The sequence below is a fragment of the Mirounga leonina genome, unplaced genomic scaffold (genome assembly GCF_011800145.1).
Source record: "Mirounga leonina isolate KUSES-001 unplaced genomic scaffold, KU_Mleo_1.0 Mir_92, whole genome shotgun sequence".
NCBI classification, from domain to species: domain Eukaryota; kingdom Metazoa; phylum Chordata; class Mammalia; order Carnivora; family Phocidae; genus Mirounga; species Mirounga leonina.
The window spans coordinates 12,989,488-13,012,956 of record NW_023270852.1 but is presented as its reverse complement, the minus strand read 5'-3'; the positions used below and the strand labels follow the sequence as shown (position 1 = coordinate 13,012,956).

At 56.7% G+C, this 23,469-nt stretch overlaps 1 protein-coding gene across 2 annotated transcripts in view; it reads left to right on the top strand.

Annotated features, from left to right (window-relative positions):
- PDE2A (phosphodiesterase 2A) overlaps positions 1 to 23,469 on the top strand; it is a 63,948-nt gene that overhangs the window by 23,664 nt on the left and 16,815 nt on the right. For both annotated transcript variants that reach the window (XM_034995617.1, XM_034995618.1), the window contains 4 exons: positions 8,707 to 8,796; positions 12,748 to 12,836; positions 19,567 to 19,676; positions 20,512 to 20,567. In XM_034995617.1, coding sequence (XP_034851508.1) covers positions 8,707 to 8,796; positions 12,748 to 12,836; positions 19,567 to 19,676; positions 20,512 to 20,567 — 345 coding nt within the window. The remainder of the gene's footprint in view (positions 1 to 8,706; positions 8,797 to 12,747; positions 12,837 to 19,566; positions 19,677 to 20,511; positions 20,568 to 23,469) is intronic.

Below are 23,469 nucleotides of genomic sequence, written 5' to 3'. Positions count from 1 at the left end.
TACCAGAGAACAGACAGGCAGTAAGAGGGACAGACCCAGAGAGCCTGGGGAGGCTGCGAGGCAGGGAAAGAGCTTAGGACGGAGTCAGGGAGAGCCCCAAGGCAGGCCTCAATGGCTGTTTGTAGCTGCTCTGTGCCGTGCTCTCTGACTTGTCCCTGGGGAGATGCTCTACCAGACTCACCCTCCCTCCTCCCGCACCAGCACCCCCCAGGTCAGCCCTTCTTCCCTGCCCTCTGCAGGCCCACGCTAACCCCATGCCAGGCTGGTGCCATCCAGCATTCACCTCCCACTCTGGGCACTGAGTCTGGCACAGAAAGAGAGATGAGAAGCCTTGCCTCTGGTCTAGAGGAAGACGCCCAGCCCCACCCCATATCTGAGAGGGGCTCAGCCCACCCCCTGGCAAAGCAGGGAATTCGAGGGGCCCCCAAAGCAAACAGTGCTCAGAAGGGAGCGAGCCTAGTGTGTCCTGAGCCGGGGCATGGGCCTCTTGACTCCAGGTTGAGGCCCTAGGCAAGTCCCTGCCTCCCCTGGTCTTAAGCTACCCCCATCAAGCTAGGAACTAGGCTCCATGAGACCTAGGGCCCTCTAGACACTGGTCCTGCAGGAATTCTCAGGAGGCCTGGGACGAAGACAGGTGACCTACCCAGGAAGGCTGCCTAGAGGAGGTGACATCAGTCATGAAAGAAGGTGATAGTGATAGTGTTCCTCTCAGGGAAGAGCCCCTCCACCTGAAATGTTGTCCCCAGCCCCTTCTGTTCTGGGAGATGATCCTGAAGCATTGAAGGACCCTGTGGCCCATGGAGTTGCCTTGGAAAGGCTTCCAAAAGCTCTCAGCACAAGGCACCCTCATTCCTCAGGCTCCTTCTCTAAGACAGTCACTGTGCCAGAACTGGGAAACTTTGAGAGCTCTCAGCTGTCTTCGGGGCCTGGGATCCCCCAGAGGTCATGGGGTCCACCCATCTACTCGGTGATGGAATGTACCCCTCACTGCCCAAAGGCTCTGGGCGCTCAGAAGTCCAACTGATCATTTTATAGCTCAGCTAATATCTGCTGACACCTGTGATGGGCTGGATGAAGCTGGGGACCTGGGGAGGAACAGGACACAACCTCTGGCCTCTAAGAGCTCCCAGTCTGATGGGAGAACCAGTGGGAACTAGGAGCAAAGCAGCGGCGCCCTGCAGGGGGCGGGGGGAGCACAGGACTGTGAGTGCCAGCAGGGGAAGATCAGATTTGCCTGGGAAAGTTCCCAGAGGGAGACCCAGAGAAGGGAGGTTGGTCACTCATTCATTCATTCATTGGTGTGTTCCTTCATTCATGTATCCAGCTCTTCCTTTGGTCATTATTTCCTGAGAGACAAACTTTTTGGACATTGGCCCAGTGGGTCACTCCTCTCTATCATCTTCCACTCAGGCCACTGTGTCTGCCTTTCAGAGGCTCCTGGATGTGCTTTGCCCAGCTCTGAACCCATCATGAAGACTGTATGAGGGGTGAGGCTGAGGAAGGTTTGAAGACATTTAGGGTCAAGAAACCCAAAGCTGGAGGCCAACCAAGTTCACCAAGGCCTTTCCCCAGCACAACCTTGGGGACAGGGAGCTCACCCCCTCCTCCTTCCCAGACTTCTCTCTTATGGCATGACTGACTCTCAGCGAGTTACATCTGCTTCCTTGTGACTACCTCGCTGTGCCAGGAGTCGAGGATGGAGAGGCACCTGATCAGAATGACTGGGACAGCTGTGATGAGGGGGATGCTGGTGATGTGCTCGGGAAGAAGGCTGTGGCATGGAGGAAAATGTGGGCCATGAGGATGGCCCACTACTGACCCTGTCACATGGATGAGGCAGCTGAAAGTGGGGAAGCCAGGAGCCTGTCCTGGCCCCCCTTGGTCTGATGTCCACCTCCCGGGGCCTTCTGCCCCTCCGCACTTTCAGCTCTTGCCTCCCTCCCTCTGCCCACTCTGGCTGTTCCCTCATCCCCTCCTTTCCTGACCCCAGACCCTAGGTGCTAGGTTCCAGGGAGTCAGGCCCCCAGAGAGCTGATTGTTCACACAAGCCTACCTTCTCTCTGCAACTCCTTCCTTCCTCCCAGCCTTCATCCCTCCCCAAACCTAGCCCCTGAGGGATCCAGGGGGGCCTGGGACAATTGGAGGGCGTGTTGGAGGAGGCAGGATCTGGAGTAGAAGCTGCGTCTGGCTTAGAAAGGGTCAGGGCTAGGGGGAAGGATCTGGTTGGGCATATTGGAGGGGAAGAGCCCACAGTATGGGGGCCGAGCTCATCCGGGAGGTGGGGCACCCACGGGGCGGGCGCCAGGACTGGGCTCAGGTGTATTCTACAGTGCACGTGTCTCCAGTGTGGCTCAGAGGCTGGAGACGCGGCCCTGTTGGAGTAACAACTGAAGCCGGAGTCTGCGAAGGGCGGGAGGAGGGAGGAGGAGGGGTGGGGGGAGGGGGAGGGGAAATAATGGAGCGACGAGAGAGGACGAGGACGAGAGGGGCGGAGGAGGACGGGGAAGGGCAGGCCTTTTCTTTAGGGCTGGGCTCCTGAGCTCCAGGTGGCCCTTGTCCATGTCACCCCTCTGTCCCCCCGCACTCTCTCCTTCCAGCAGCCCCGCTTCTTCCCTCCTTCGGGACCTTCGGTGAGGAGTTGCTCTCAGGAGGTAGAGGTGGCGTGAGTCACCCGGGCTGCCCTCCGAGGCTGGGCGGGTCTCACCTGAGCAAGGCCCCGCCCCTTCCTCTCCCCACCTATGAAACGGGAGGATCAAAGCAGGCACCTCCCATAATATTGTCCTAAGGTAGTAAAGGCGGCAGATGGTGACTACACTTATCGTGATGAGCATTTTGTAAGGTATATAATTGCCGAATCGCAGTGTCGTAACCTGAAACTAAGGTAATAGTGTATGTCGACTATTCAGCAGTAAAGCAAAACAAAACGATCGTCCCAGGGCCCGCAGGAGGATTGGAGGTGGTGTATACCCCTGGGTCTCAGAATGTGGTCCCCGGGCCAGCAACAGCAACAGCAGCTCTGAATGTGTGGGAAATGGCGATTCTTGGCCTCATCCCAGATGTACTGTATCAGAAACTTGGGGGTGAGGCCAGCAAACTATGTTAGCCAACCGTCCAGGGGATGCTGGTGGGCACAGATGGTTGAGAGCCACTGGTGGCCCCCTCTAACACACAGTAGGTGTTTGAGAAAAGTCCTGTCCCCTCCCCCAAGCCTGACGGCCCACTCAAGCCGGGTTCTGACATTTGCGCTAGTCTACCTGTGGCTTGGATCTCTGTCCTGCCCGTTTCTTCAGATCAGGTCTCCCCAGGATCACCAAGCCTCTTTCCTCTATTCTCTTGCTGCTGGTCCAGCTCAGCCTTGTTGAGGGGAGGTCTGGGAGTGCAAGATCTAGCGCTCACACATAGCTGTTCTCGGAGTATCTAAGACGTGAGTGTCGGTTAGAGGCGGCTCCTTGAGCAGGTGGCAGGCATGGGCGGGAGCGCGGGAGGGAGGAGGGCCTGCCTCTTGTTCTTCCTTGCCATCTCTTGACTCTGCAGGGCGGGCCATGCTGTGAGGGCTGTGAGGAGCCACAGAGGAAGGTTGGGGTGTCGGACTTCAGGCCAGGGTCTGAGGGCCCACCAAAGGGAGCCTCCATGCTCTGAGCCCCCAGGAGGCTTCCTTACAGGGAGTTCTGTTAGTCACCCCGGCACAACAGCTCAACCTGTCAGTCCTGGGCACAGAAATGGATAAGTTCTCTTTTGCCCTAGAAGGGGCCCCATTCTCCAGGAAGATAAGAGACTATATATTGATCAGCAAAACAGGGGGCAGGAAGCAGAAGAGTGTAGATGGCATCTGCCCTGGCAGCCCCAATTTCTCCCAACATGGCTGTCCTCCTGGGTTTCTCCCATTCTGCGGGTACCTATCTTGGGTCAGGTGCTTTCTCCCCAAGTTCTCAAGGGGACTGCCTGGAGGTCTGGGGGAGGAGTGGACAGGAGAGATAAGAGTGGGTAGGGGTGGAGTGTGAAGGAGAGAGATGGGAGAGAAGCCAGCTGAGAGGAGAGAGGATTAGGGGTGGGAAAAGACATTGAGACTCATGGAGACATGACAGGAAAGCAGCCTGTGACAGAGCTGGGCATCAACGAAGGGAGGCATGGAGAGAAGAGAGATCCACTTGGAGAGGTTGGGAGAGACAGGGCCTGAGAGAGACACACAGCCCAGAGGGAAGGGAAGGGAAGGGAAGAGGAATAGAGGCAGAGAGGGGCTCCAAGGCCCCGGAGATCTTGAGGGACACCCAAGTTTCAGAGAAGGGGACACCGAGGCCCACAGAGAGACCCCCCAGGCCACCCAGGAGACTTAGCACAAGCAGAGTTGGATGACTCAGTCCATATGGCCAGTCCCAGTAATACAGCTTGAGTCTTGGGAGGACTTGACCATTGGGTTTGATGTTACTACCTTCTTCTAGGCCACCAACAGGGGCACTGTGAGGCTTCCTTCCAGAAAGGGAGGGGTGAGCTCTAGGTTTCAGGCAGTGGGCAGAGCAATAGGAGGTTTAAAGAGGTGGGAAAAGGGGCACCTGGGTGGCTCAGTCGTTAAGCGTCCGCCTTCGGCTCAGGTCATGATCTCAGGGTCCTGGGATCGAGCCCCGCATCGGGCTCCCTGCTCGGCGGGAAGCCTGCTTCTCCCTCTCCCGCTCCCTCTGCTTGTGTTCCCTCTCTCGCTGTGTCTCTCTCTGTCAAATAAATAAATAAAATCTAAAAAACAAAACAAAACAAAACAAAAATAAAGAGGTGGGAAAAGACATAGAGACTCATGAAGACAAGACAGGAGGGCAGTTTGTGACAGTGACCCTGACCCTCAAGATGGGCATCAGTCCCTGCACCGGTAGCACCAGAAGAACTAAGGCCAAGGTCTCTGGCTTCATATAATCCTAAGCATTAAGAGGGAGTTAGAAGTAATTTAGTCTAGACCCTTCCCCTCCCCAAACAAGTGCAGAAATGCTGATCTATCCACAGGACTGGCTTCAGAGGAGCCCTGACTCCTAACAGACTCCCCTTTCTTGGTACCTGGAGTTAGTGCTGGGGGGCGGGGGGGGGGGGGGGAAGGGGAGAGGCACTGTCTACGGTGCTGACCGGCCCTCTCTCCAACCACAGAGCTTCAGGTAGGGAGCCAGGGAAAGCAGGAAGTCTCCAGCCAGCCAGCCAGCCAGCCATCCTCACTGAATTAAACCACAGAACCATAGAACTATCTGTTGCAGAGCTGGAAGGACCCATTTTTACTAACGAGGAAACTGAGATCCAGAAGAGGAAAGGGGCCTGCTAAGGTCACAGAGTTTCTGTCATCAGTCTGGGACAGGCCTGGAAATTGCCACTCTTTTCTACATACCACATATTCTCCCCTGGGGTCTGGGAAATTGCCTTGTTGTTATGTTGATATTTATACTGGTGTTTGTTCGAAAAAACTGAGAGGGCAGGAAATGTGACCTCCTTCACCCCACTCTGAGCCTGGGCTGTGTACGTGTGTGTGTACTCATGCCTAAGTATGTATTTGTGTGTGTGCATTGTATATATGGCTGTGTTTCTCTCTATGTGTGTGCACGTTTGTGTGACGGTGTGTGCGTGTATGTTGAACAGAGGCATGCTCATTCTCAGCTGCTCCCACCGATTCCCTTCTCCCTTCATGGAGGCAGCCACTCTGCTCTCTGCATGCCCACATCATGGGCTTTGGGATCTGAGCTATTTCCTTCCTGAGCTGATGCAGTGGAGGTGAAGTTGCTTTGAGATCTGGGGAAGATTCAGGGCTTGAAGGCCCCTATGAGAGCGAGGTATGAGAGTGGTCTTCCCAGCTACAGTTCCTGCCCCCCAGACCCCCACTCCTGGGGCAGGCGGGGCAGGGCTGGGCCAGGAGGGGGATAGGCAGAAGGATGGCAGGCAGGGAGCCTCGGGCTTCATTGGCCATGACTGCTTCCAGCCCGCGCTGGCCAAGGCTGTGAAGCCCCTTTCTGCCGCTGCTCCGACTCTCCTCAAGTTTCCTTTCCTGTCCCCCCCCAACCCCGTCCCCACCTTCGTCCTGCCCTTAGTCTGAAAAGTCACAGAAAGCTGGCCAATCCGAACAAAGGCCAGACAGGCACCCACCAATTCCAGTAAAGGACAGGTCAGGGCAGCCCCCAATCCAAGTAAAGGGCAGGTAGAGGAGCCCACCAATTGGAGCAAAGGACAGACTGTCCTCTCTAAGGCCCCTGGGGAGGGAGCTGGGGGCGGACAGGGGCTGGAGATGCAGAGACCTGGGCTGCGGACCGGCTCTGCCTGACTCGCTGGCTGACCATAAATGGGACATTGCTTCTCTTTGACTCTCGGTCTCCTCATCCGTCAAATGAGGAGACTTAGCTGTCTCAAGCCTCGCCCCTCAGCAGAGCTCACTCCATCACCTTGGCCCCTCTTCTCCAACTTCCACAGCATACACACATCAGACTCCACCGGAGCCCAAGAACCCCAGGGCTCAGCTTGCCTACCCCCCAGCCACCGCCCTCTGCCAGGCAGGAACAGACCTAAACCAGCACTACCTTCTGAGGCCCTGACCTGGGAGCCTCAGCCTGAGGAGCCTGAGTGGGCAGACTAAATTTGGGGATTATTTGGGACATGAGCTCTTTCTCCCCTCTTTTAGTCTGCAGAATTGACCTCAAAAGGCCACAGTAGTCCACGTGTATATTGTCTGCACAGCTGTCCCCCATCTCACCTTTGTCCTGCCCTTAGTCTGAAAAGTCACAGAAAGCTGACCCATCTGAACAAAGGTCTGACAGGCACCCACCAATTCCAGTGAAGGACAGGCTTCTGAACCCTGGCCCTGTGAATCCAGAAGGAAATGGCTGCCCCTGTATGAACCTCTGTGTGCACCTGGGCAGGGGGTGGTGGGGGTGGGGTGGGGGATGGGGGCGTTCTGCAGGTGTGCTGGGCGCTTCTGTGCAGAGGTGAAGGTCTGTGGCTCTGTGGCCCAGTGTAGCGCGTGCTGGGGGGTGTGAACTGTGATCGGGAGTGCCTAAGTGTTAAAGGACAATTAATCCAATGGGGGGATTCTAATGTTTGGAATTAGCAGCTTCTGATGTCCAAGGGCAGAGACTTATCTCCGTGACTAAAATGTGTCTTCATCCTTGAGCAGCGGGAGGGGCCGGAGGGAGGCTGGGGTTTGGGGAGAACAATGGCAAGTGAGCATTCGGGGAGAAAGCCCGCGGTTGCCGCCCACTCCTGGGAACACAGGACTCGGAGGCAGCGGCGATGAGGGGAAGACCAAAGCCAAGAAGATGCATGGCCGAATGTTGTAGCTGAAGCCTGGACTCCAGGCTTCCCCTGGATCCCAGCGCAGGACTCCTCTTGGTGGCCTCTCTGAAAAATGGGCCCTGAGTCCTTTCTTGCCCACCCTTAGGGACAGGCAGCTCACCTCCTCCCTCTCTCCTGGTGGCCTCTGCCTATGTGGTGTGGCTCTGCCTAGAAAAAGGTCCTTCATCCCACTGGGCCAGGGCCAGCGTCCTTCAGACCTGATGGTCTCCAGCCTGTCCCTGGGGCCACAGAGTCCTGTCTTGCTGCTCAGGAGAGCCTGAGAGATTGGAGCCAAAGATGGAGACCCATGGGTCTGCTCTGCTGTAGGCTGGGCACCCCCAGGTTCTCTGGCCTCAGCCACGTGCAAGACTTGGTTTCTAGTTCCCTCTTTACATGGGTTACCTGTGAATGGGTCTCATCTTGTCCTTACTTGGGATACAATGCACTGGGGATGATCTAATCCACCTACAGAAGTGGCGGAACTGTCATCTTCCCTATTCGGGTTAACAGATCTTTATTAATATGGCCTGCAGTTTCAGCATTTTAATTATTACCAGCCACACATACACTGTGGGCTCATGCGGCACTTGGGGTTCACTAAGATTCTCAACCTCATAACATTTTTACATGAACGGGGGCCAAGCCATGTCTCCTTCCTCCTATGGTTAATCATTTTGCTTTTTGAACACAGACCCGGCCATCCCAGAAAAGAACTTCAAGGGCTAGCGGGAGGGCATGGCTGAGTGGACCGTATGAGTCATGAGCCTGCCTTGGCCCCGGATCCCCTGTTCCATTACCTTTCTTTTTGATCCCTGTGGCTCAGCCAAGTTAATAGAGTGAGAAGCATGGACCTTTTTTGTCTCTGTTCTGGCTCTCCAAGGACAAGGCCTGTTCCTGGGATGTGAAGGCTGTGAGGCAGTCAAGGCTGAATTCTCCTTTCTCCTCTGTCTTGCCAGGGGCTGGCCCAACTGTGTTTCTCCCACCTTGTGGGCTCATGTACCCCTTGGACTCTTGCTACTCCCAACCCAGGATACAAATTGGGGGGTTTTTTGCTTGTTTATTTTGCTTTGTTTTCATATGGAAGGTTGTGCTTTCCCTGCTATGCCAGAGTTGTCCTTGGCTAAAGAACAAGAGGCCTGGGGGCTAATCTAGACTTGACCTCTTAACTTACTGTGAGCACTTTGCTAAGCGCCTCGCCCTTCTCTGGGCCCCCTTTCCCCATCACTAAGATGAGTGGACTTGGACACATTAGGGCCTTAAGACTTGTTGGATTCTGAGATTTTAAGATGCTGGGATTCAAGTGTCTGAGAGCCTTGGGCTCTGGTTTAAGTGGGGAGTTTGTACTCCTAGCTGCCTGGGCAGATGGGGCTGTCCTGGCCTGCCTGGGAAAAGCCCTCACTGCCCTTTCCTCTCTTCCAGGATGCTTTGCTGAGTCTGGGCTCCGTCATCCACATTGCGGGCTTCCAGCGGGCTGTCAAGGAGGCCCTCTCGGCCGTGCTCCCCAAAGTGGTAGGTGCCTTGCCCCATGTTTCCCCCCCACCCCCCAAACCTTTGCCCAGCTCCTTGCTGTACCTCACATAATGTTGAGAAGGAAGGAAGAGGCAGGGTCCCTGCCCAGAGGGCTCTCGTAGGCAAGCGACGGTTTTGGATAAGTGTTCTGAGAGGGGTTCCTGAAAGAGAAGGGCTGAAGCTAAGTCCCAAAGAATGAACTTACATAGGAATTCTGGAATGTCAGAGACAGAAGGGGACTTAGAGCCTAACTGGAAAGATCATGTCTTGAATAATGGAAAGGATTCCCCTAGGATAATAGCTAGAACATAGTGGAGTTAAGTGGGCTTTGGAATATGTAGCAGAAGAGGTTGAGGGTAGACATGCAGAAGAACTTCCTTGACGCCAAGTCCAAGAAGAGCTGGAGTGAGAGGCATAGCTTTGTTGAATGAGTCTGTGTGAAGGTAAAGTGCCTGGAGACAGGAGGCTGGACAAGATGACCTCTAGAAAACTTCAGGCTTCTCTCTGACCTATCCCAACACCACGGATGATTGCAGATTGGGGGCAGGTGGAGGGTGGCTGCTTGGGCCCATGGTCACCTGGCCCCCTTCGTTGTCTGGGCCCAGAGTGCCTTGGTGAGGGGCCTGTGGCCCGGTAAGCTGCCCCAGGCCATTCCTCAACCTGGCTCCATTGGCCACTGCTCACCCCTTAGGCAGTAGGACGAGCAAACTGCCCCTGAGACCTGAAGCAGCTGTCAGCCTGGTGGGGGGATCTGAACCCGCCAAAGGAGCACAGAAGACTTCCTGGAGGAGGAGATGCCTCATCTGGGTCCCCATAGCCTGGCATCTCCTCTTCCCTACTCTAGACACCAGCCAAGGGCAGCCTCTGCCAAAATGTGACACCCCTCACCCCCCCACTCGCCACCCCCACCCCTGCAAGTCTACCATATCTGAATCTGCTTGATTAATGAACCTCCAGAGGCCCAGAGAGGGGGGGTGCCTCACCCAAGGTCACACAGCATGACAGGGACAAATGGGGCTTGGCACCTAAGCATCTCCATTCTCTCTCCTCAGCTCTGCCTTCCCAAACCTTCTAGAAGTTCAGAGCCCAGGAGGAGGGCTGATGAGTGAGCTTTATTGAGCGTGAAATTGGTAGGAAGTGGGTGGTGTGTTGGCGCCCAAAAATAAATCCTCCCAGAGAAGGACAGGACTGAGGCAACATCTGGCCTGGGATGGAGAAACATCTGGAAAGGAGGGGGTGGGGAGGTTGGCAGGTCAGCATCTACAAGGCTGTCCTGGGGCCTTCTGTGGCCACTGGGGCTGCCCTGGGAGGGCTAAGGAGTAGGTGACTAGTTAGGTCTTCCCAGGCAGGCTTCCTGGTGGTTGTGGTATAGATGCCCTGAACTGGATTAATTGTGTCCCCAGAGCTGGGGGCTTGGAAGACAGCTGTGGTCCAGGCGATCAGGTTCCTGGGACGGTGGGACATGTTTACCTTAGCTCATCCAAGAGACCTGTATGAGCTAAGGGAGGGAGCCCTGACTTTGGAGAGCTGGTTGAACGGAGGGTCTCAGCACACCCCCTCTCCAGGAGGGGTCCCTCCTCGCCCCATCCACACGGGAAGTGTGATCTGCCCCCAGTGAGGGGCGGGTAGATGAGAGGTCTCAACTGCCCACAGGGAGTGGGGGGAGATTGGAGGTCTTCTCTGCCTCCAGGGAATGAGGGAGTCTCGAGGGCCCACAGGGAGTGGGGGGAGGGTTGATGGGAAGGGTCTGCTCTGCCCCTAGGGAAGGGTGAGGAAATGAGACTGTCTGCCCCCTGAGAAGGGAGGGGAGATGAGAGGGTCTGCTCTGCCCCCCAGGGAATGGAGGTGGGGAAGATGGGAGGGGTCTGGCCTGCCCTCTGGAAGTGGGGGGAGATGGGAGATCTGCTCTGCCCCCAGAGAAGGGAGGGGAGATGGGAGAGTCTTCTCTGTCCCCGGGGAGTTGGAAGGCGGGGAGATGGGAGGCGCCTGCTCTGCCCCCGGGGAGTTGAAGGGAGGACTGGCAGGGTTCCAGTCTGCCCCCACGGAGTGGGGGGAGATGGGAGACCTGCTCTGTCCCCAGAGAAAGGAGGGAGATGGAGGGGGGAGGGGTCTCCACACCCCCCTCAGCGAGGAGAGCCGCCAGCACCTGGCTTCCTCATCAGCACCCATTGTGGCAGGCGGGCCCGAATGCAGATGGTGCTGATGTGTCTGCGAAGGCTCCCTCCTTCTCTCCAATAAACTCAGCTAATTTTAACCCAGAGGGCTGAGAGTGAGGGGGTGGGAGGCAGAGGGACATCCGGAAGTGATGAGGATCTGTCCTCCCCGCCTCCCCAAGCCCAATGTAGCCGCCTCTCTCTGCCAGGGCCAGGCTTTCCATGTGAGCCTGGGTGCTGGGGTGGGGGGGTCTCTTAACCTCTTTGGGCCAGATCCCTCAGGCCCCTCCCAGGCTGCGGCAAGGGCTGGAGGACCAGAAGGAGGAGAGGCCTCCCTCCCACTGATTTCTCCATCCCTGAACTCCCCGCCTAGACCCTTCCCCTGAAGGACAGGGGGCCTTCAGGCCTGGCCTGTGCCTGCCCCTCTCACTGCTCTCAGGCCCTATCATCCTCAGCCCACACCACCAATGAACTGGCTCACATTCTCTGGCAGTAGGACTGAAACAACTCCTGGGGCTGGGAGGGCAGGGGCAGCCAAAGACAGCAAGAGTGGCTGGCAGGATTGTGGACACTCACAGTGGTCGAAGGGCAACGGCTTCGACTGGATTCCGTGCATACCGGGGGTGGGCCTTCAACACCCAGCTCCAATGTCACCTCCTCCAGAAGCCCTCCCTGATAGCATCAGCAGAGAGGCGAGTCCTCCCTCGCTCTCCCAAGAAAACAGTGTCCCTCAGGATACCTAGCTGGGCATGTGGGGGCCCCCAGCTGGGCAGCGCTGGTCTCTGTGTCTCCCTCCCTCCCAGAGTGTGGGGCCGGGGGGCGCCCGCTGAGGCTGTGCTGTTGGGAGTTGGTTATGGATCCCTCGGGCGGCCAGTCCTGCTTGGAGGGGATGTGGCTTTTCACCCATGGGTCAGTGAGGGCAACCGCTTCTGCCAAGATGTGGCCTGGAACCGAGGCCAAGACTGCTCTGGACCCTTGGGGAAGGCACACTGACAAGCTGAAGACTTGACAAAGCTTTGAAGAGAGCTTTGATCTCACTCTAGGGAGCAATCATTCCAAAATACGCACCTGCTCTCCTCTCTCAGGGCTCACAGCAGCTTCCTCCCCAGCTCTGTTTCTAGGCCCTGCTGACCCCAAGGCCACCTCCTGTGCCCCCTGCCTCCACTGTCAGCTCCATAAATGCTCTGTGCTCTTTACACTGCTTATCTGCGACTCGGCCCAGGCCCAGAAGCCATTCTTCTATGCCTCATCCATTCCCCAAATGTGTCTAATTTTCACTGCAGTTACAGCTTCAAGATCACTTCCTCCAGGGAGTCCTTCTGACTTCAGTCACAGTGTGTGGTTTCTTGTAGAATTGTTTGTGTCTCTGAGGTAGGGGGGAAGCTTCCAGGGCATTCTGAGCCCCTCCTACCATACAGCCCTGAATGGACCACTCTTATGGTTTGCTGAGGCTGGAGTCACAGCAGGGAAATATCTTGGGGTGGATGATGGGTGGGATTTGTCTGCACTTTCAGCCCTTTAGACTCTCTCCCCAGCACCTTAGATTTGGGGTGATAGACAAGGAAAGCCAGCAGGTGGCTCATGGCTGCCCAGAACCCCTCCAAGAGGAGAGGCTGAAGTGTAAGTTCATAAAGTTTTCCCACCCTGGCAGCAAGTTAGAATCACCTGGGGAGTAAAAACAAATGCTTGAGCCCACTAACAGAGGATCTGTGACCTTGTCACCCAGATCCGCGTCTGCACTGGGACAAGGCAGCTGGGAGGGCTCTCAGCAGGATCTCACGAGCACCTTCTGTCCTAGGAGACTGTCTACACCTACCTGCTGGATGGGGAGTCCCGGCTGGTGTGTGAGGACCCCCCCCACGAGCTGCCCCAGGAGGGGAAAGTCCGGTGAGCCATTCTGTACCCTATTGCCTCTCCTGCAATCGAGGATCTCAGGCCTGGGAGACCTTCCAAAGTCATCCAGTCTGACTTCCCCCAACTGCCCTTGACCTCAGCTTCCCTGCCAGCTGGGTCACTGGACCCACTTGGCTGGGTCACTGACTCCCCATAGAGGGGAGAACCAATGTCTTTTCTCGTGTTGTGTTGGGGCAGTGGACAGCACAGGGCAAGTGCCCACTGGTAGGTTTTCTTCTAGAAACCTAGAGAGCTCTTCTGAATTGCAGCAGCCTCCTCAGAGCCCAGTCTCAGAAGGTCGGAGCTACAGCTTATCATTAGACCCCCAGCAGGCTCTGAGAACTGCCGGGGAGGTTCTCACCGCATCACAGAATGCTGGACCTGTGGGAGCACATGGTGTGAACCTGGTGTCTGAGAGCAGAGAGATCAGAGACAGGTGTCCTACTGTGGGTTCTGAGCCCAAGTGCCTGGGTTCAAATCCCACTTCCCTTTTACTAGCTGTATAACCTAGGGCAAGGCACTCAGCCTCTCTGGGCCTGAGGGTTCTCGTTTGTAAATGGCAATAATGATTAGTTACTTATCTCGTAGGCTTGTTTCGAGGATTAGATGAGTTTAACACAAGTAAAGCACTTAAAACTGCATCCATTAGAAACGCTAAGTATCTGGTTTTGTTTTTGTCAGGATGGAATGTTGGAATCCCTGACACGAGGCACAGAGGGCTCGGTGCTCTATGGTCCCCTGATACTTCTGAGCCTATTGAATTCCGCCTCCTTATCTTCCATCATGAGACGTGTCCAAGGCCACATACCTGGTGTGAGACAGAGCCAGGCCTGGGACACCGTCTCCTGGCTCCTGGCCATTCAGGGGACAGTCAGGGGGAATGGAACTCGTCAGATGAGAAAGTGTTGACAGGCAGGAGCGCTGGTCCAGAGGAGGTCAGGCCGCAGAGGACATGGTCACTGCCTTCTCGGCACCGCAGGGCCAGCGTGGGCCCAGGGAGCTGGGTCGGGAGCTGAGGGCTGCGTGGGCACCAGTGGGGGTGTTAGTAGAAGGCAGCACTCCAGTCCCCGGGGGACGGCTTTTCCTACAGGCCAAGTCGTCCAGGAATATGGCTTTTTCAGGTAGTGGCTGAGGCCGGCAAGACACTCCCCTTTCACAGAGCTGGTGGAAAGAATTGCTGTTTGCGGCTGCTAGAGGTCCTGGTGCTGGGGATGCTGGTGGTCTTGAGGCCCCTCCCGGCACTTGGGACCCTGAATTCCAGGATGCTGGCCTCTTTCCAACCCTTCCCCCTGGGAGCGGCTGGTGCCTCTCCAACAACCCAGAGCCTTCTCACCTCCTGTTCTCCCATTTGGTTCCCCTAGGGGATGGGTGGCGGGTGACACTCTCCCCTTCAGCATCTCCTGACAACTCCTTCCCTCGAGGACTGTGTGAACCAAGCCAGCCGCGCCCTTCTCTGGTTGCCACCGTCCCATCTGTAAGATGGCAGGATAGGCCTGGCAGGTCTTCGGAATCTTAAGGAAAAGAATGCTTATTATATCCCCGTTCCTCCTCGGAGCCAGCAGCCCTACTGCTAAGAGCTTTGCTTCATATAAGCTTGCTCCATCCAGGAAGTTTCCTTCAAGTGGCTGGGGAAGGCCTTCCTGGGAGAGGGACGCAGGACCTTGGGCTCAGACGGCAGGAGGGGAGCATCCTGCTGGGTGTGCTCTGCCCCTTCTGAGCCCGAGAATGCTCCCCTGAGGCTTTCTGCTGTGAGGAGGGATGGGAGGGGGTGTCTTCGGTCAGGCATCTTGGAGAGGTCTCAGATCTGTGCCTCTCAGGATCCCCCAACCACCGCCCCCACCTTCAGATTCAGTAAAGCTTTTGGAAAAGATAAGGAAGAAAAAAAGGCAATTAAAAGAGAATGTTCCAATGCAATCAGCGCAGAGTTCAGTGGAGATGGGGAGGTGAGTACCTGCTAGGATACAGGGCTCAAATCCCAGGAAGAGGCTAGCAAGGGGCAAGAGGCGTGAGGCAGCCCGTGTCCCGGGGACACAGTGATCAAAGCTCATTCAGGCCAGCAAGGATTAGGGGTGAAGGTTTAGGTCCGTCCTCTCTTCTGAAATCTGTGCTCTGCCATACCCCTTGAGAAAAATACTTCCTTCCGGCTTCAGTCTCTTTCTATAAAATGGGTGAGGCTGGGTACAGGGTCCTTCGAACGGTGACCTCTGTGATTCTGGCCCCAGCAGGAGACAGGGGAGCTGCCTCAGGCTAAGGTGGAGCCCGAGGCTCTGGCTGTGCCCAGTGGAGGGGGCACTGCTCCGGGAAACCCTGGAGGGCTGGCAGGGCTGGGAAACAGCACAGGTGTGAATAGAGGTGGGGCATAAAGACAGATAAGGCCCCGGGAGGAAGAGGACAGGCTTAGCGTGGTGTGAGGGTGGCAGGGGAGACAGCGCAGGGGGGATGGAGAGGCCCCTCCTGCCACTGCCCCCTCCCCTCCGTGGGCTTGCAGGTGCCCAGTCTCATCCCCACGGTGTGTTTTGGGTTCCCTACCCCCTCATGCTGGCTCATGCCCTCTTCTCCTGAGCGGAGTCCTTCCCTGTGCGGCTCCATCTCAACCAGCCACATTTCCCTGATCTCCCGAGGCCCAGCTGGAGGCGCTCTAGGAGGCCTGCTCCATACGGGATCCGGTTTCCAGAAAAGGTGTCTGGGCCGTGGTGGCCTCCCTCAGGGATGAGTCTTTCCACCAGAAGAACCGTGGGCTGGGAGTCGGGAGACCTGGGACCCAGGCCAAGGAATCGCTCTGGGCCTCTGTGGGCTCCTGGGAGACAGCAAGATGGAACACTGCAGTGTGTGAGGGCTGGTCCAGCTCCGAATTCCAGGGGCTGGAGGGGAGAGGCTCCTGGAAGGCTGCCTGCAGGAGGGCCTTCCGGGAAATCTTCGTCTCCCTCATGCTGGTGCCCCTTCAATCTCCCAGCCTATTTCAGTCCCCAGCCCTGCCGCCTTCTTCCTCTTATTGTGTCTCCTGGATCTTGAAGCTTCTCATTACCGGCTGCTGGTTGCAGCGAAGTCTGGGGCCTTTCAGCTGCCACGGGGACACCACCGCCCACAGCAGCCCAGCTGCTTGTCCCTCCGCTACCGTTTGGGGGTCCCAGGGCCCAACCTTGAGAAATTTCTTCCTCAGAGCTGACCTGGTCCTCTTGCACTGCAAAATCTGTGTGCTCCTCTGATTTGTATCAGGGACACAGGGAATAGTCTGTTCTCTGGAGTCTCACATTCTGGGAGAGGGAAGGGGAGAGGAGGGTCCAGGTCCTGGCCTGAATCATAATTTGTCTCCAAGAGAGATGAAAAGTCAGAGCGAGATTGAGACTCGGCGGGGGGGGGGGGGGGGGGGCTCACCAAAGAAGGGGCTCATAGAAGTGGAAGGGGGCCTGGGCACTCAGCTCTTTCCAGGCCATTGACCCTCCCAACAGAGAGCCTTTTTCTCTACTCTTGCCACTAAACAAATAATTGTTAAAGGGATGGAACCGTCATAAAGTCCACGCCCGTTCCTCTCCCCACTCTGTGCCCATCTGTCTTCATCGTCACTGGGGCAGCCATGACCACCCAGGCACCAGGGCTGGGTCATTAGCCTGCAACCTGGACAGCTGGTCCCTGGGCGTGGAGTCCCTCACCCCCCACCATCAGCCTGGCAACTGGGGTAGGAGGACGGAGGAGTCAGGAGGGGAGATGAGGCAGGGCAGAGGGTCCTAAGTTGAGGGAGGAACCACTGGGGTGTGAGTGTAAAGCCCCCACCCCCATCTGGGTTGGGGAGACTCAGCCTGGGCATTTCCCTTGGCCTTCCAGTCTGTGGGTGTCTTTAAAACCTCCAGGAGGACGACAGTCCTGGGAAAGGTGCAGCAGAAGAAAAGGGCTTGCTTGGGCATGGGCTGGGGTGAGCATGGCCTAGCACAGACCTGCCTGGACTGTGGGTTGTGGCCGGGCCGGGGAGGGCAGGTTGCAGAGCAAGGTGCCAAGGTGTGGGGACTCCTGAGGGTTTAGGCCCCTCGGAGGCCCCCCAGTGCTCTGTGAGAGATCTGGGCTCAATCAAGTTGATCTGCCCCAGCCCAGCCTCTCCTCATTGGTCCAGGGACAACTGAGACTAGAGGCCCTCACTGTCAGGACGTTTTCAGTCTCTTAGGTTCTCCCTCTCCAGTGAGAGTTTTACCCAGCAGCTAAAGCGATTAGGCTGAAAGCAAATGTGACCTTCACCTTCCCCTATCAAGTCCGTCCTGAGGCTCCCACTGCCATCAGGATCATGCCCAGCTCCTCAGGGCCCTCTTCAGCCTCGCTCCCTGCTGTCCAGCCACACTAACCTCCTTGCAGTCAGGCCATCCAGCAGACACACGTTCTTTCTCTCCTCTGAGTCTCGACACATGCGGTTCCTCCTGCTTGCAGATCACTTCCGGTCTGCCTTGATAACCTCTGCATGTTCTTTTTTTTTCCTAAAGATTTTATTTTTTTATTTGACAGAGAGAGAAAGAGAGAGAGAGCACAAGCAGGGAGAGTGGCAGACAGAGGGAGAGGGAGAAGCAGGCTCCCCACAGAGCAGGAGGAGCCCAATGCGGGACTTGATCACAGGACCCCGGGATCATGACCCGAGCCGAAGGCAGTTGCTTAACCAACTGAGCCACCCAGGCGCCCAACTCTGCATGTTCTTTAGGACCCAACTCAGCATCGTGTCCTCCAGGAAGCCTTCTCCGACACTAATTCCATGCCAGACAGTTGTGAGAGATGCATGGGAGGTGATTCACCCATTGGATGGGGGAGGTGAGGAAGAGGGAGGTAGCTGGGACAGTTTGTGGACAAGCTACAAGGGACCAGGTAGGTGGTTGTGCCTCTTTGTGGGGTGGAGAGAACAAGTTCAGGTTGGGACTGGGTGCCTTTGACTATGTCAGGGACATCCAGGACAGGCTTCCAGGAGGCCTTTGGGTATCAGGGGTCTAGAGCTCTTGAGAGTGGGGCTGGAGAGTCATGGGGCCATGAGCACAGAGGGAGTTTTGTGCAGAAGAAAGGCTGAAGGCAGACTCCTCTCTCAGGCTCCCGAGATGGGGTGGGATGGGGTGTGAGGCCAAGGCAGCTTCTGGTCTGCCCAGGGGGGTGGGAGGGTGGGAAAGGGGGAGTGAGGGGTCAGTGGGATGAAGCTGCCAAGCTTACTGACCAGCAGCATAGAGACCAGCGCCACCTTGTGGTTGCCCAATAACCAGACTACAGGAGGCCAAGTGGCTGGGTGGGTTCAACAAGAGGCGGTTTGGCTGAGGGTCACCAAGGCGGGCCCCTGCCTCCAGGAAGCCCCAGTCTTTAGCAATTTGGTCATCAGGAAATGCGGCTGCATTGCCCTCCTGCCCCCCTAGATTCCTATTCCCTCCTGGGGTGTTTGGCACAGTTGGACAGCGTGGAGCCTCATGGTCCAGGGTGTGAGGGCTAGAAGGTAGGAGACACCACTGGTTCTTGTAGATTCTGAATCAAGAGGCCAAGAGTGAATGGATCCAGTTCAGAATGCTGCATGACCTTTACCAAGATGCCCAGCCTCTTTGTCTTTGATTTCTCTGGAGGCTGTGATCTCCCGATCCGGAGACTTGGAGGCCAACCCCCTCTCTTTTCCTCATCTGGCCTTTGCTTGGCTCCCCTTAGTGACCCCACATGCACACACCGGCGTCCCAGCCCCCCAGGCTTCTCCTCTCATCAGGCCAGGCAGTTCCTGCAAACACAATTAAGTGGAGGCAGCATGAGGGATGAGGAACCCAGGACAATTAATCATCGGGGAAGGACAGTTGGTGAAAAATCAGGCACTTAATTAAGCAGGAAGAGCTAGAGGCCAGGGGAAAGGTAGGTAGTATGTGTGGTGAGGGCAGATAGAAACTCATTCTTCCTACACCACCTCCCCTCCCTGCCCCTCCATCACACCTATGCCCATTCATACCAATCCCATTGGAAGCTCATACCCCCTCAAGTCTTTAGGAAGGTTCAAGCACACTAGTTAAAGAGTGTGGACTCTGGTGCCAACTGCCTGAGTTCAAATCCTGACTCTACCACTTATTAACCATGGGACCTTGGATAGGTTCTTAACCTCCACCTGAAAATGGAAATGATGATAATATTGAATTCATGGGATTGTGGGGAATTCTGAGTTAAACTATATGTGTTGCTTGGACTGTGCATGGCACATAGGGAATGTAGGATAAACTTTAGTTACAACAACTGCCCCTGGAGTCCTCCTGTGCTTAACACCACAAGTTGCTCTAGAATGTTTCCTTTTCCTTTTTATAGTTGACACACAGTATTATACTAGTTTCAGGTATATAGAATGGCTTTCTGAGGATGGAGATGGTTAGGATTCTACTCTCCTCCACACTCTTTCTCCCTGGGAGGCTCAGAGAGGTAGATCACTTGCCCAAGGTTGAGTAGTAGCCACAGCAGGATTTAACGTAGGCAGCCTAGCTCTGAGCCCTTGCTTTACTCGCTCTGGTGGACCTGCGCTGGGCCCCAGGGTTCCTGCAAGGGGCACCAGAGGCCAGACTGTGGCTGCCTGCCCCTCTGCATGGCGGGCCAGGGTTCCCATCTCTTTTATCTCATGTCCACCCTATGGCAGGTCAAATTGTCTAGATCCCTGCAAACGTGCAGGGTCCAGCCTGCTGGGTGTCCCCAGGTCGGGGCCTGCTCCTTTTTGATCCAGGGACTGAGAGGTGGGAGGGTGTCCTCTTTTCAGAGAGGCTGTGCTGTCCCGGAAGCGGCTGGGCTGCAGCGGACTGTGCCCCGCGGACCTGCCGGGGAAGCCCTTGGCCAGGCTCGTGGCTCCACTGGCTCCTGACACACAAGGTAAGGGCGGGGACCTGGGCAGGGGCAGGGGGAACTGTGCCCCTGCTCCCTAGATCACGTCTGTCTTCTATCCCTGTCTTCATCTCTGTCTCCTTCTTTCTCTTGCCCTATGTCTCCAGCAATCCCTCCAACTAATTCTCTCTCTAAGGTGCTACTAACCTCTCTGAGCCTCAATTTCCTGATCTGTAAAATGGGGATGAGACAACCTACCTTGAGGGGGTGTTTTGAGGAGGAGCAAATGAGATGACGCATGTTAAGGGCCTGGCACATACTAGGGCTCCGGGGCCAGTGGCCGCAGTGTGCTTGTGTCTGTTGCTAGATGGCCTGCAGTGTTGTCATGCTCTCTCTGTCACTGTCTCTGTTTTTCTTTCTCTTCCTCTCCACGCCCCCTGTCCGCCATGTCTCTCTGCCTCATGTCTCAGTCTCTCTAGGTCTCTGTCCTCTGTCTCGATGTGGAAAATGCACAAGACTGGGAGTCAGGAGACCTGACTTGCTGTGTGATCTTGGGCAAGTCACTTCCCCTTTCTGGACCTCAGTTTCCCAATCTGTAAAATAGGGGTGCTCAGCCTTACCTGCTTCCTGCCCTCTCAGGGTTGCTGGGTGGGGGGCTCACAGAAGAGTTGTGAAGTGAGGGGGCTTCCTTCCATGCAGGGGACATTGCTGTGGTTGTTCTGTTGCTGCCTCAGAACCCCCTGTCTCTCTGGGTCTCTGGGTCTCTCTGTGTCTCTGTGCCAGCCTCTCTGTCTGTGTCTTTGTCTCCCTCCCTGGGGCTTGGCTCTGTACCTCTGAGCCTCGTTGGCCCCGCAGGACCACCTCATTGCCCTCTCCCCCTCAGTGCTGGTCATGCCGCTGGTGGACAAGGAGGCTGGGGCTGTGGCAGCCGTCATCTTGGTAAGAACAGTGTGGGGTGGGATGGCGGGGAGAGGAACAAGGGAGGAACAGCAGCAGATGGAGCCTGTCTGGGGTGTGTGTGTGTGTGTGTAGAGCAGCAAGCTGGGCTGGAGTGCGGGAAATGGGGGTCTGGAAGGAGTCTGGGCTTCTCCCACACCACAGCCCTCTGCCCTACCTTGGATGGGCAGGACGAAGTCATCAGCCCAGTCAGCACCATTCAGAGATGTGTAGAAGCTCCACTTGCACTTCTCAGCCCCATCGGAGCTATCAGTGCAACCCTGACCTTGCTTCCTTTTTGGCATCCTCCCCGCTGGGTTAGGGGCCAAGGGGCTGTGTCCACAGAAGGCCCAAGAGACCCCGAGGAAGGATGGATGGCCATGGCGCTGACAAATAGAGACAGTGTGGGAAGGCCAGTCAGATTCCTGTGGCTGGAGCTCAGGAGCATGAGAGGAGGCCCACAGGGAGGGGCGGCCTGGGAAAGCATCCAGCCCCAGGGCTGAGGCTGGCGCCGATGGGCGGGCTGCCTGGAGGGGGTGATGGAGGGGAAGGGCCTTCAGCGGCAAGGCGGGGATGCGCTGCCTGGGACGGGGCGGTGGGGGGCGGTGGGCAGTCAGGCTGGGACCCCAGGCCTGGGCTCCCCCTGCCCTCTGCTGCCCCCTGGCGGAGCTCACCGGCTTTCTGCGCCACGGGCAGGGCTTGGCGGAGCCTAGTGGGGCTGGTTCAGCCGCTCTTTCAGGCCCTTCTCCGTATGGGCATTCAGAATCATTGTCCTGTCCTAGGAACCGAGGGTTGGCGCCCCCAAATGGCCATTATTGGGGGTCGGCTTCACCGAGGCAGCCACAGCCTCAATAAGGCCCAGACCCGGGGATGCGGACAGATGAAGAGGGGGTCCTCGTGTGCCCGTGGGACTCCTCCTGAGCTCATTAAAACGGAATTAAAGGTTTCGGAGGCGCCTGACCTTTCCGGAGCTGCTGGCGAGGGAGGGCCGTGGGAGGGGGGGGGGCGGCCGCGGGGAGAGGAAGGGAGAGGAGAGGAAGGAAGGAGTGCTTGGCTTGGTCTCCCCGGCGCCCCATCTGCCTGACTGAGGGAGCCCGCGGCCCCCTGGTTTCTCCTGCAAGCTGCTCCCCCACCCCCAGCTTCTGTTCCCGCAGGGGACGGATCTGCTGTTGGCACAGAGTTCTCAGCGCCACTTCCCTCCCTCTTTTGGTCCCAATCTGTGCCAGAGCTGGTGGCTTGGAAGAGGAGCAGGGCTAGGGGCAATGCGCAGAGGTGGGCAGTGGGAGGTGGTAACTCGGTTGCCCACCTCCGTTGAGGGAGGAGAGTCTGCGGGTGCCAGGTTCCTGAGAAGGATTTCCTGTGGCGGGGCAGTGAGGGCCAGGTCAGAAGAGAAGCAACTCTGGCAAGAGTAGGAGGACTTTTGGAGTTTGTTCATCTTGCGGACAGGAGGATGTCTGCCATGACCGCTCACCTTGGCTCAGGTTGGGCCAGGGGTCCAGGCTTCCGCCTTCACCTGCAGGGACAAAGGCCTGTGTGTATATGTGTGTTGTGTGCTGCCGAGGGGGAGGGGGCTGACGTTACTTAAATTTAGCGCACTCTGGCAAAACCCTGCTCTGGGCACCCATCCATCTGGGTGCTGGGGCAGAGAGAGGAGTGAGACCCATTTGTGCCTTCTAGAAGCTCCATCTGGGGGAAAGCAGGCACAAACTCAGACTACCAGTGGCCAAATGAAATAAATGCTGCTAGCAGGTGCTCTGGCAGCAGAGGCTGGAGCCCCAAGGGGTGCCTCATCGTGGAGGCAGCATTTGAGTGGGGCTTTGGGGCATAGGTAGGAGGTCGACAGGCAGCGAAGGAAAAGGATATTCTAGGCAGAGTAAACAGCATGAGCCAAGGCAGGGTGGGGAGAAGGGTGGTTGGAAGAAGAGTGATCCCGGTGAGGCTGAGGTGTGGGGTGCACGCTGCTGAGCAAGATGCCACCTGGGGCTCTGGCGGCCAGGAGAGGGTCTTGACAACTAGCTGCCCACCTCCTCAAAGACCTGGGGCAGTTCTTCTTCTTCTTCTTTTTTTAAGAGCTCTTGAAATGTACTTAAATTATTCACAGCCTGCCTCTCCTCCAAGCCTGTGCCTCAGGTAGAAATGCACTTCCCCAGGACACCCCTCTCCCCATGCATACACATCTGATAGATCCTGTGTCCCGCTGGATCGCACATGCTTCCAGAGGTAGTGCAGGCAGCCCCTGACCTCCTAGCTGCAACCAGATCCTGAAGGCAGAGGGTACAAAGGGTAAAGGGGGTGCCACAGGGCAGATATTTGGGGAGGGCTGACTCACCAGCTCCAATCTCAACAAGCCCCATTCCTTTCTCTGAGTCTCTGTTCTCGGTATCCATTTATCCATCCTTCCATCTGTCCATCCATCCTCCCACCCATCCATCAATCGAAGACCTGTTTCTTGGGCATCACAAGGCATGGTGTGCTCGGTGCTGCAAACGGAGCAGGGACTGACCCCTGCCTTCACAGATCATGCAGTCTGGAGGGGTCGGGAGACAGACATCAAACAAGTGAGCCAAATGAGGATAGAATTGCAGATGATAGAAAATGCTGGTAAGGAAACAGGGAGCCCTGTAAGGACTATTGGGGCCTGATGGATGCATGGTCAGTGGACTGCTCTCTGAGGACTATGCAGGCCAGGTGCAGGGCTGCGTGGCTGCGGGCTGGGCATCTGCGGCTTGCTGCTCAAGTGCCTTGACTGCAGATTCTTCGTGTGCAAAGAGTCTTTAGCTCTATTCTTCAGTTCTGGGATGATAAGTCCCAGGAGTGGGCGGCCCCTGGTCTCTGGCATTTGATGCATGATTTGTGCCCATTCCTCCGCTGGTTCTGCCAGCCACACCAGCTCCTTACATGAGGA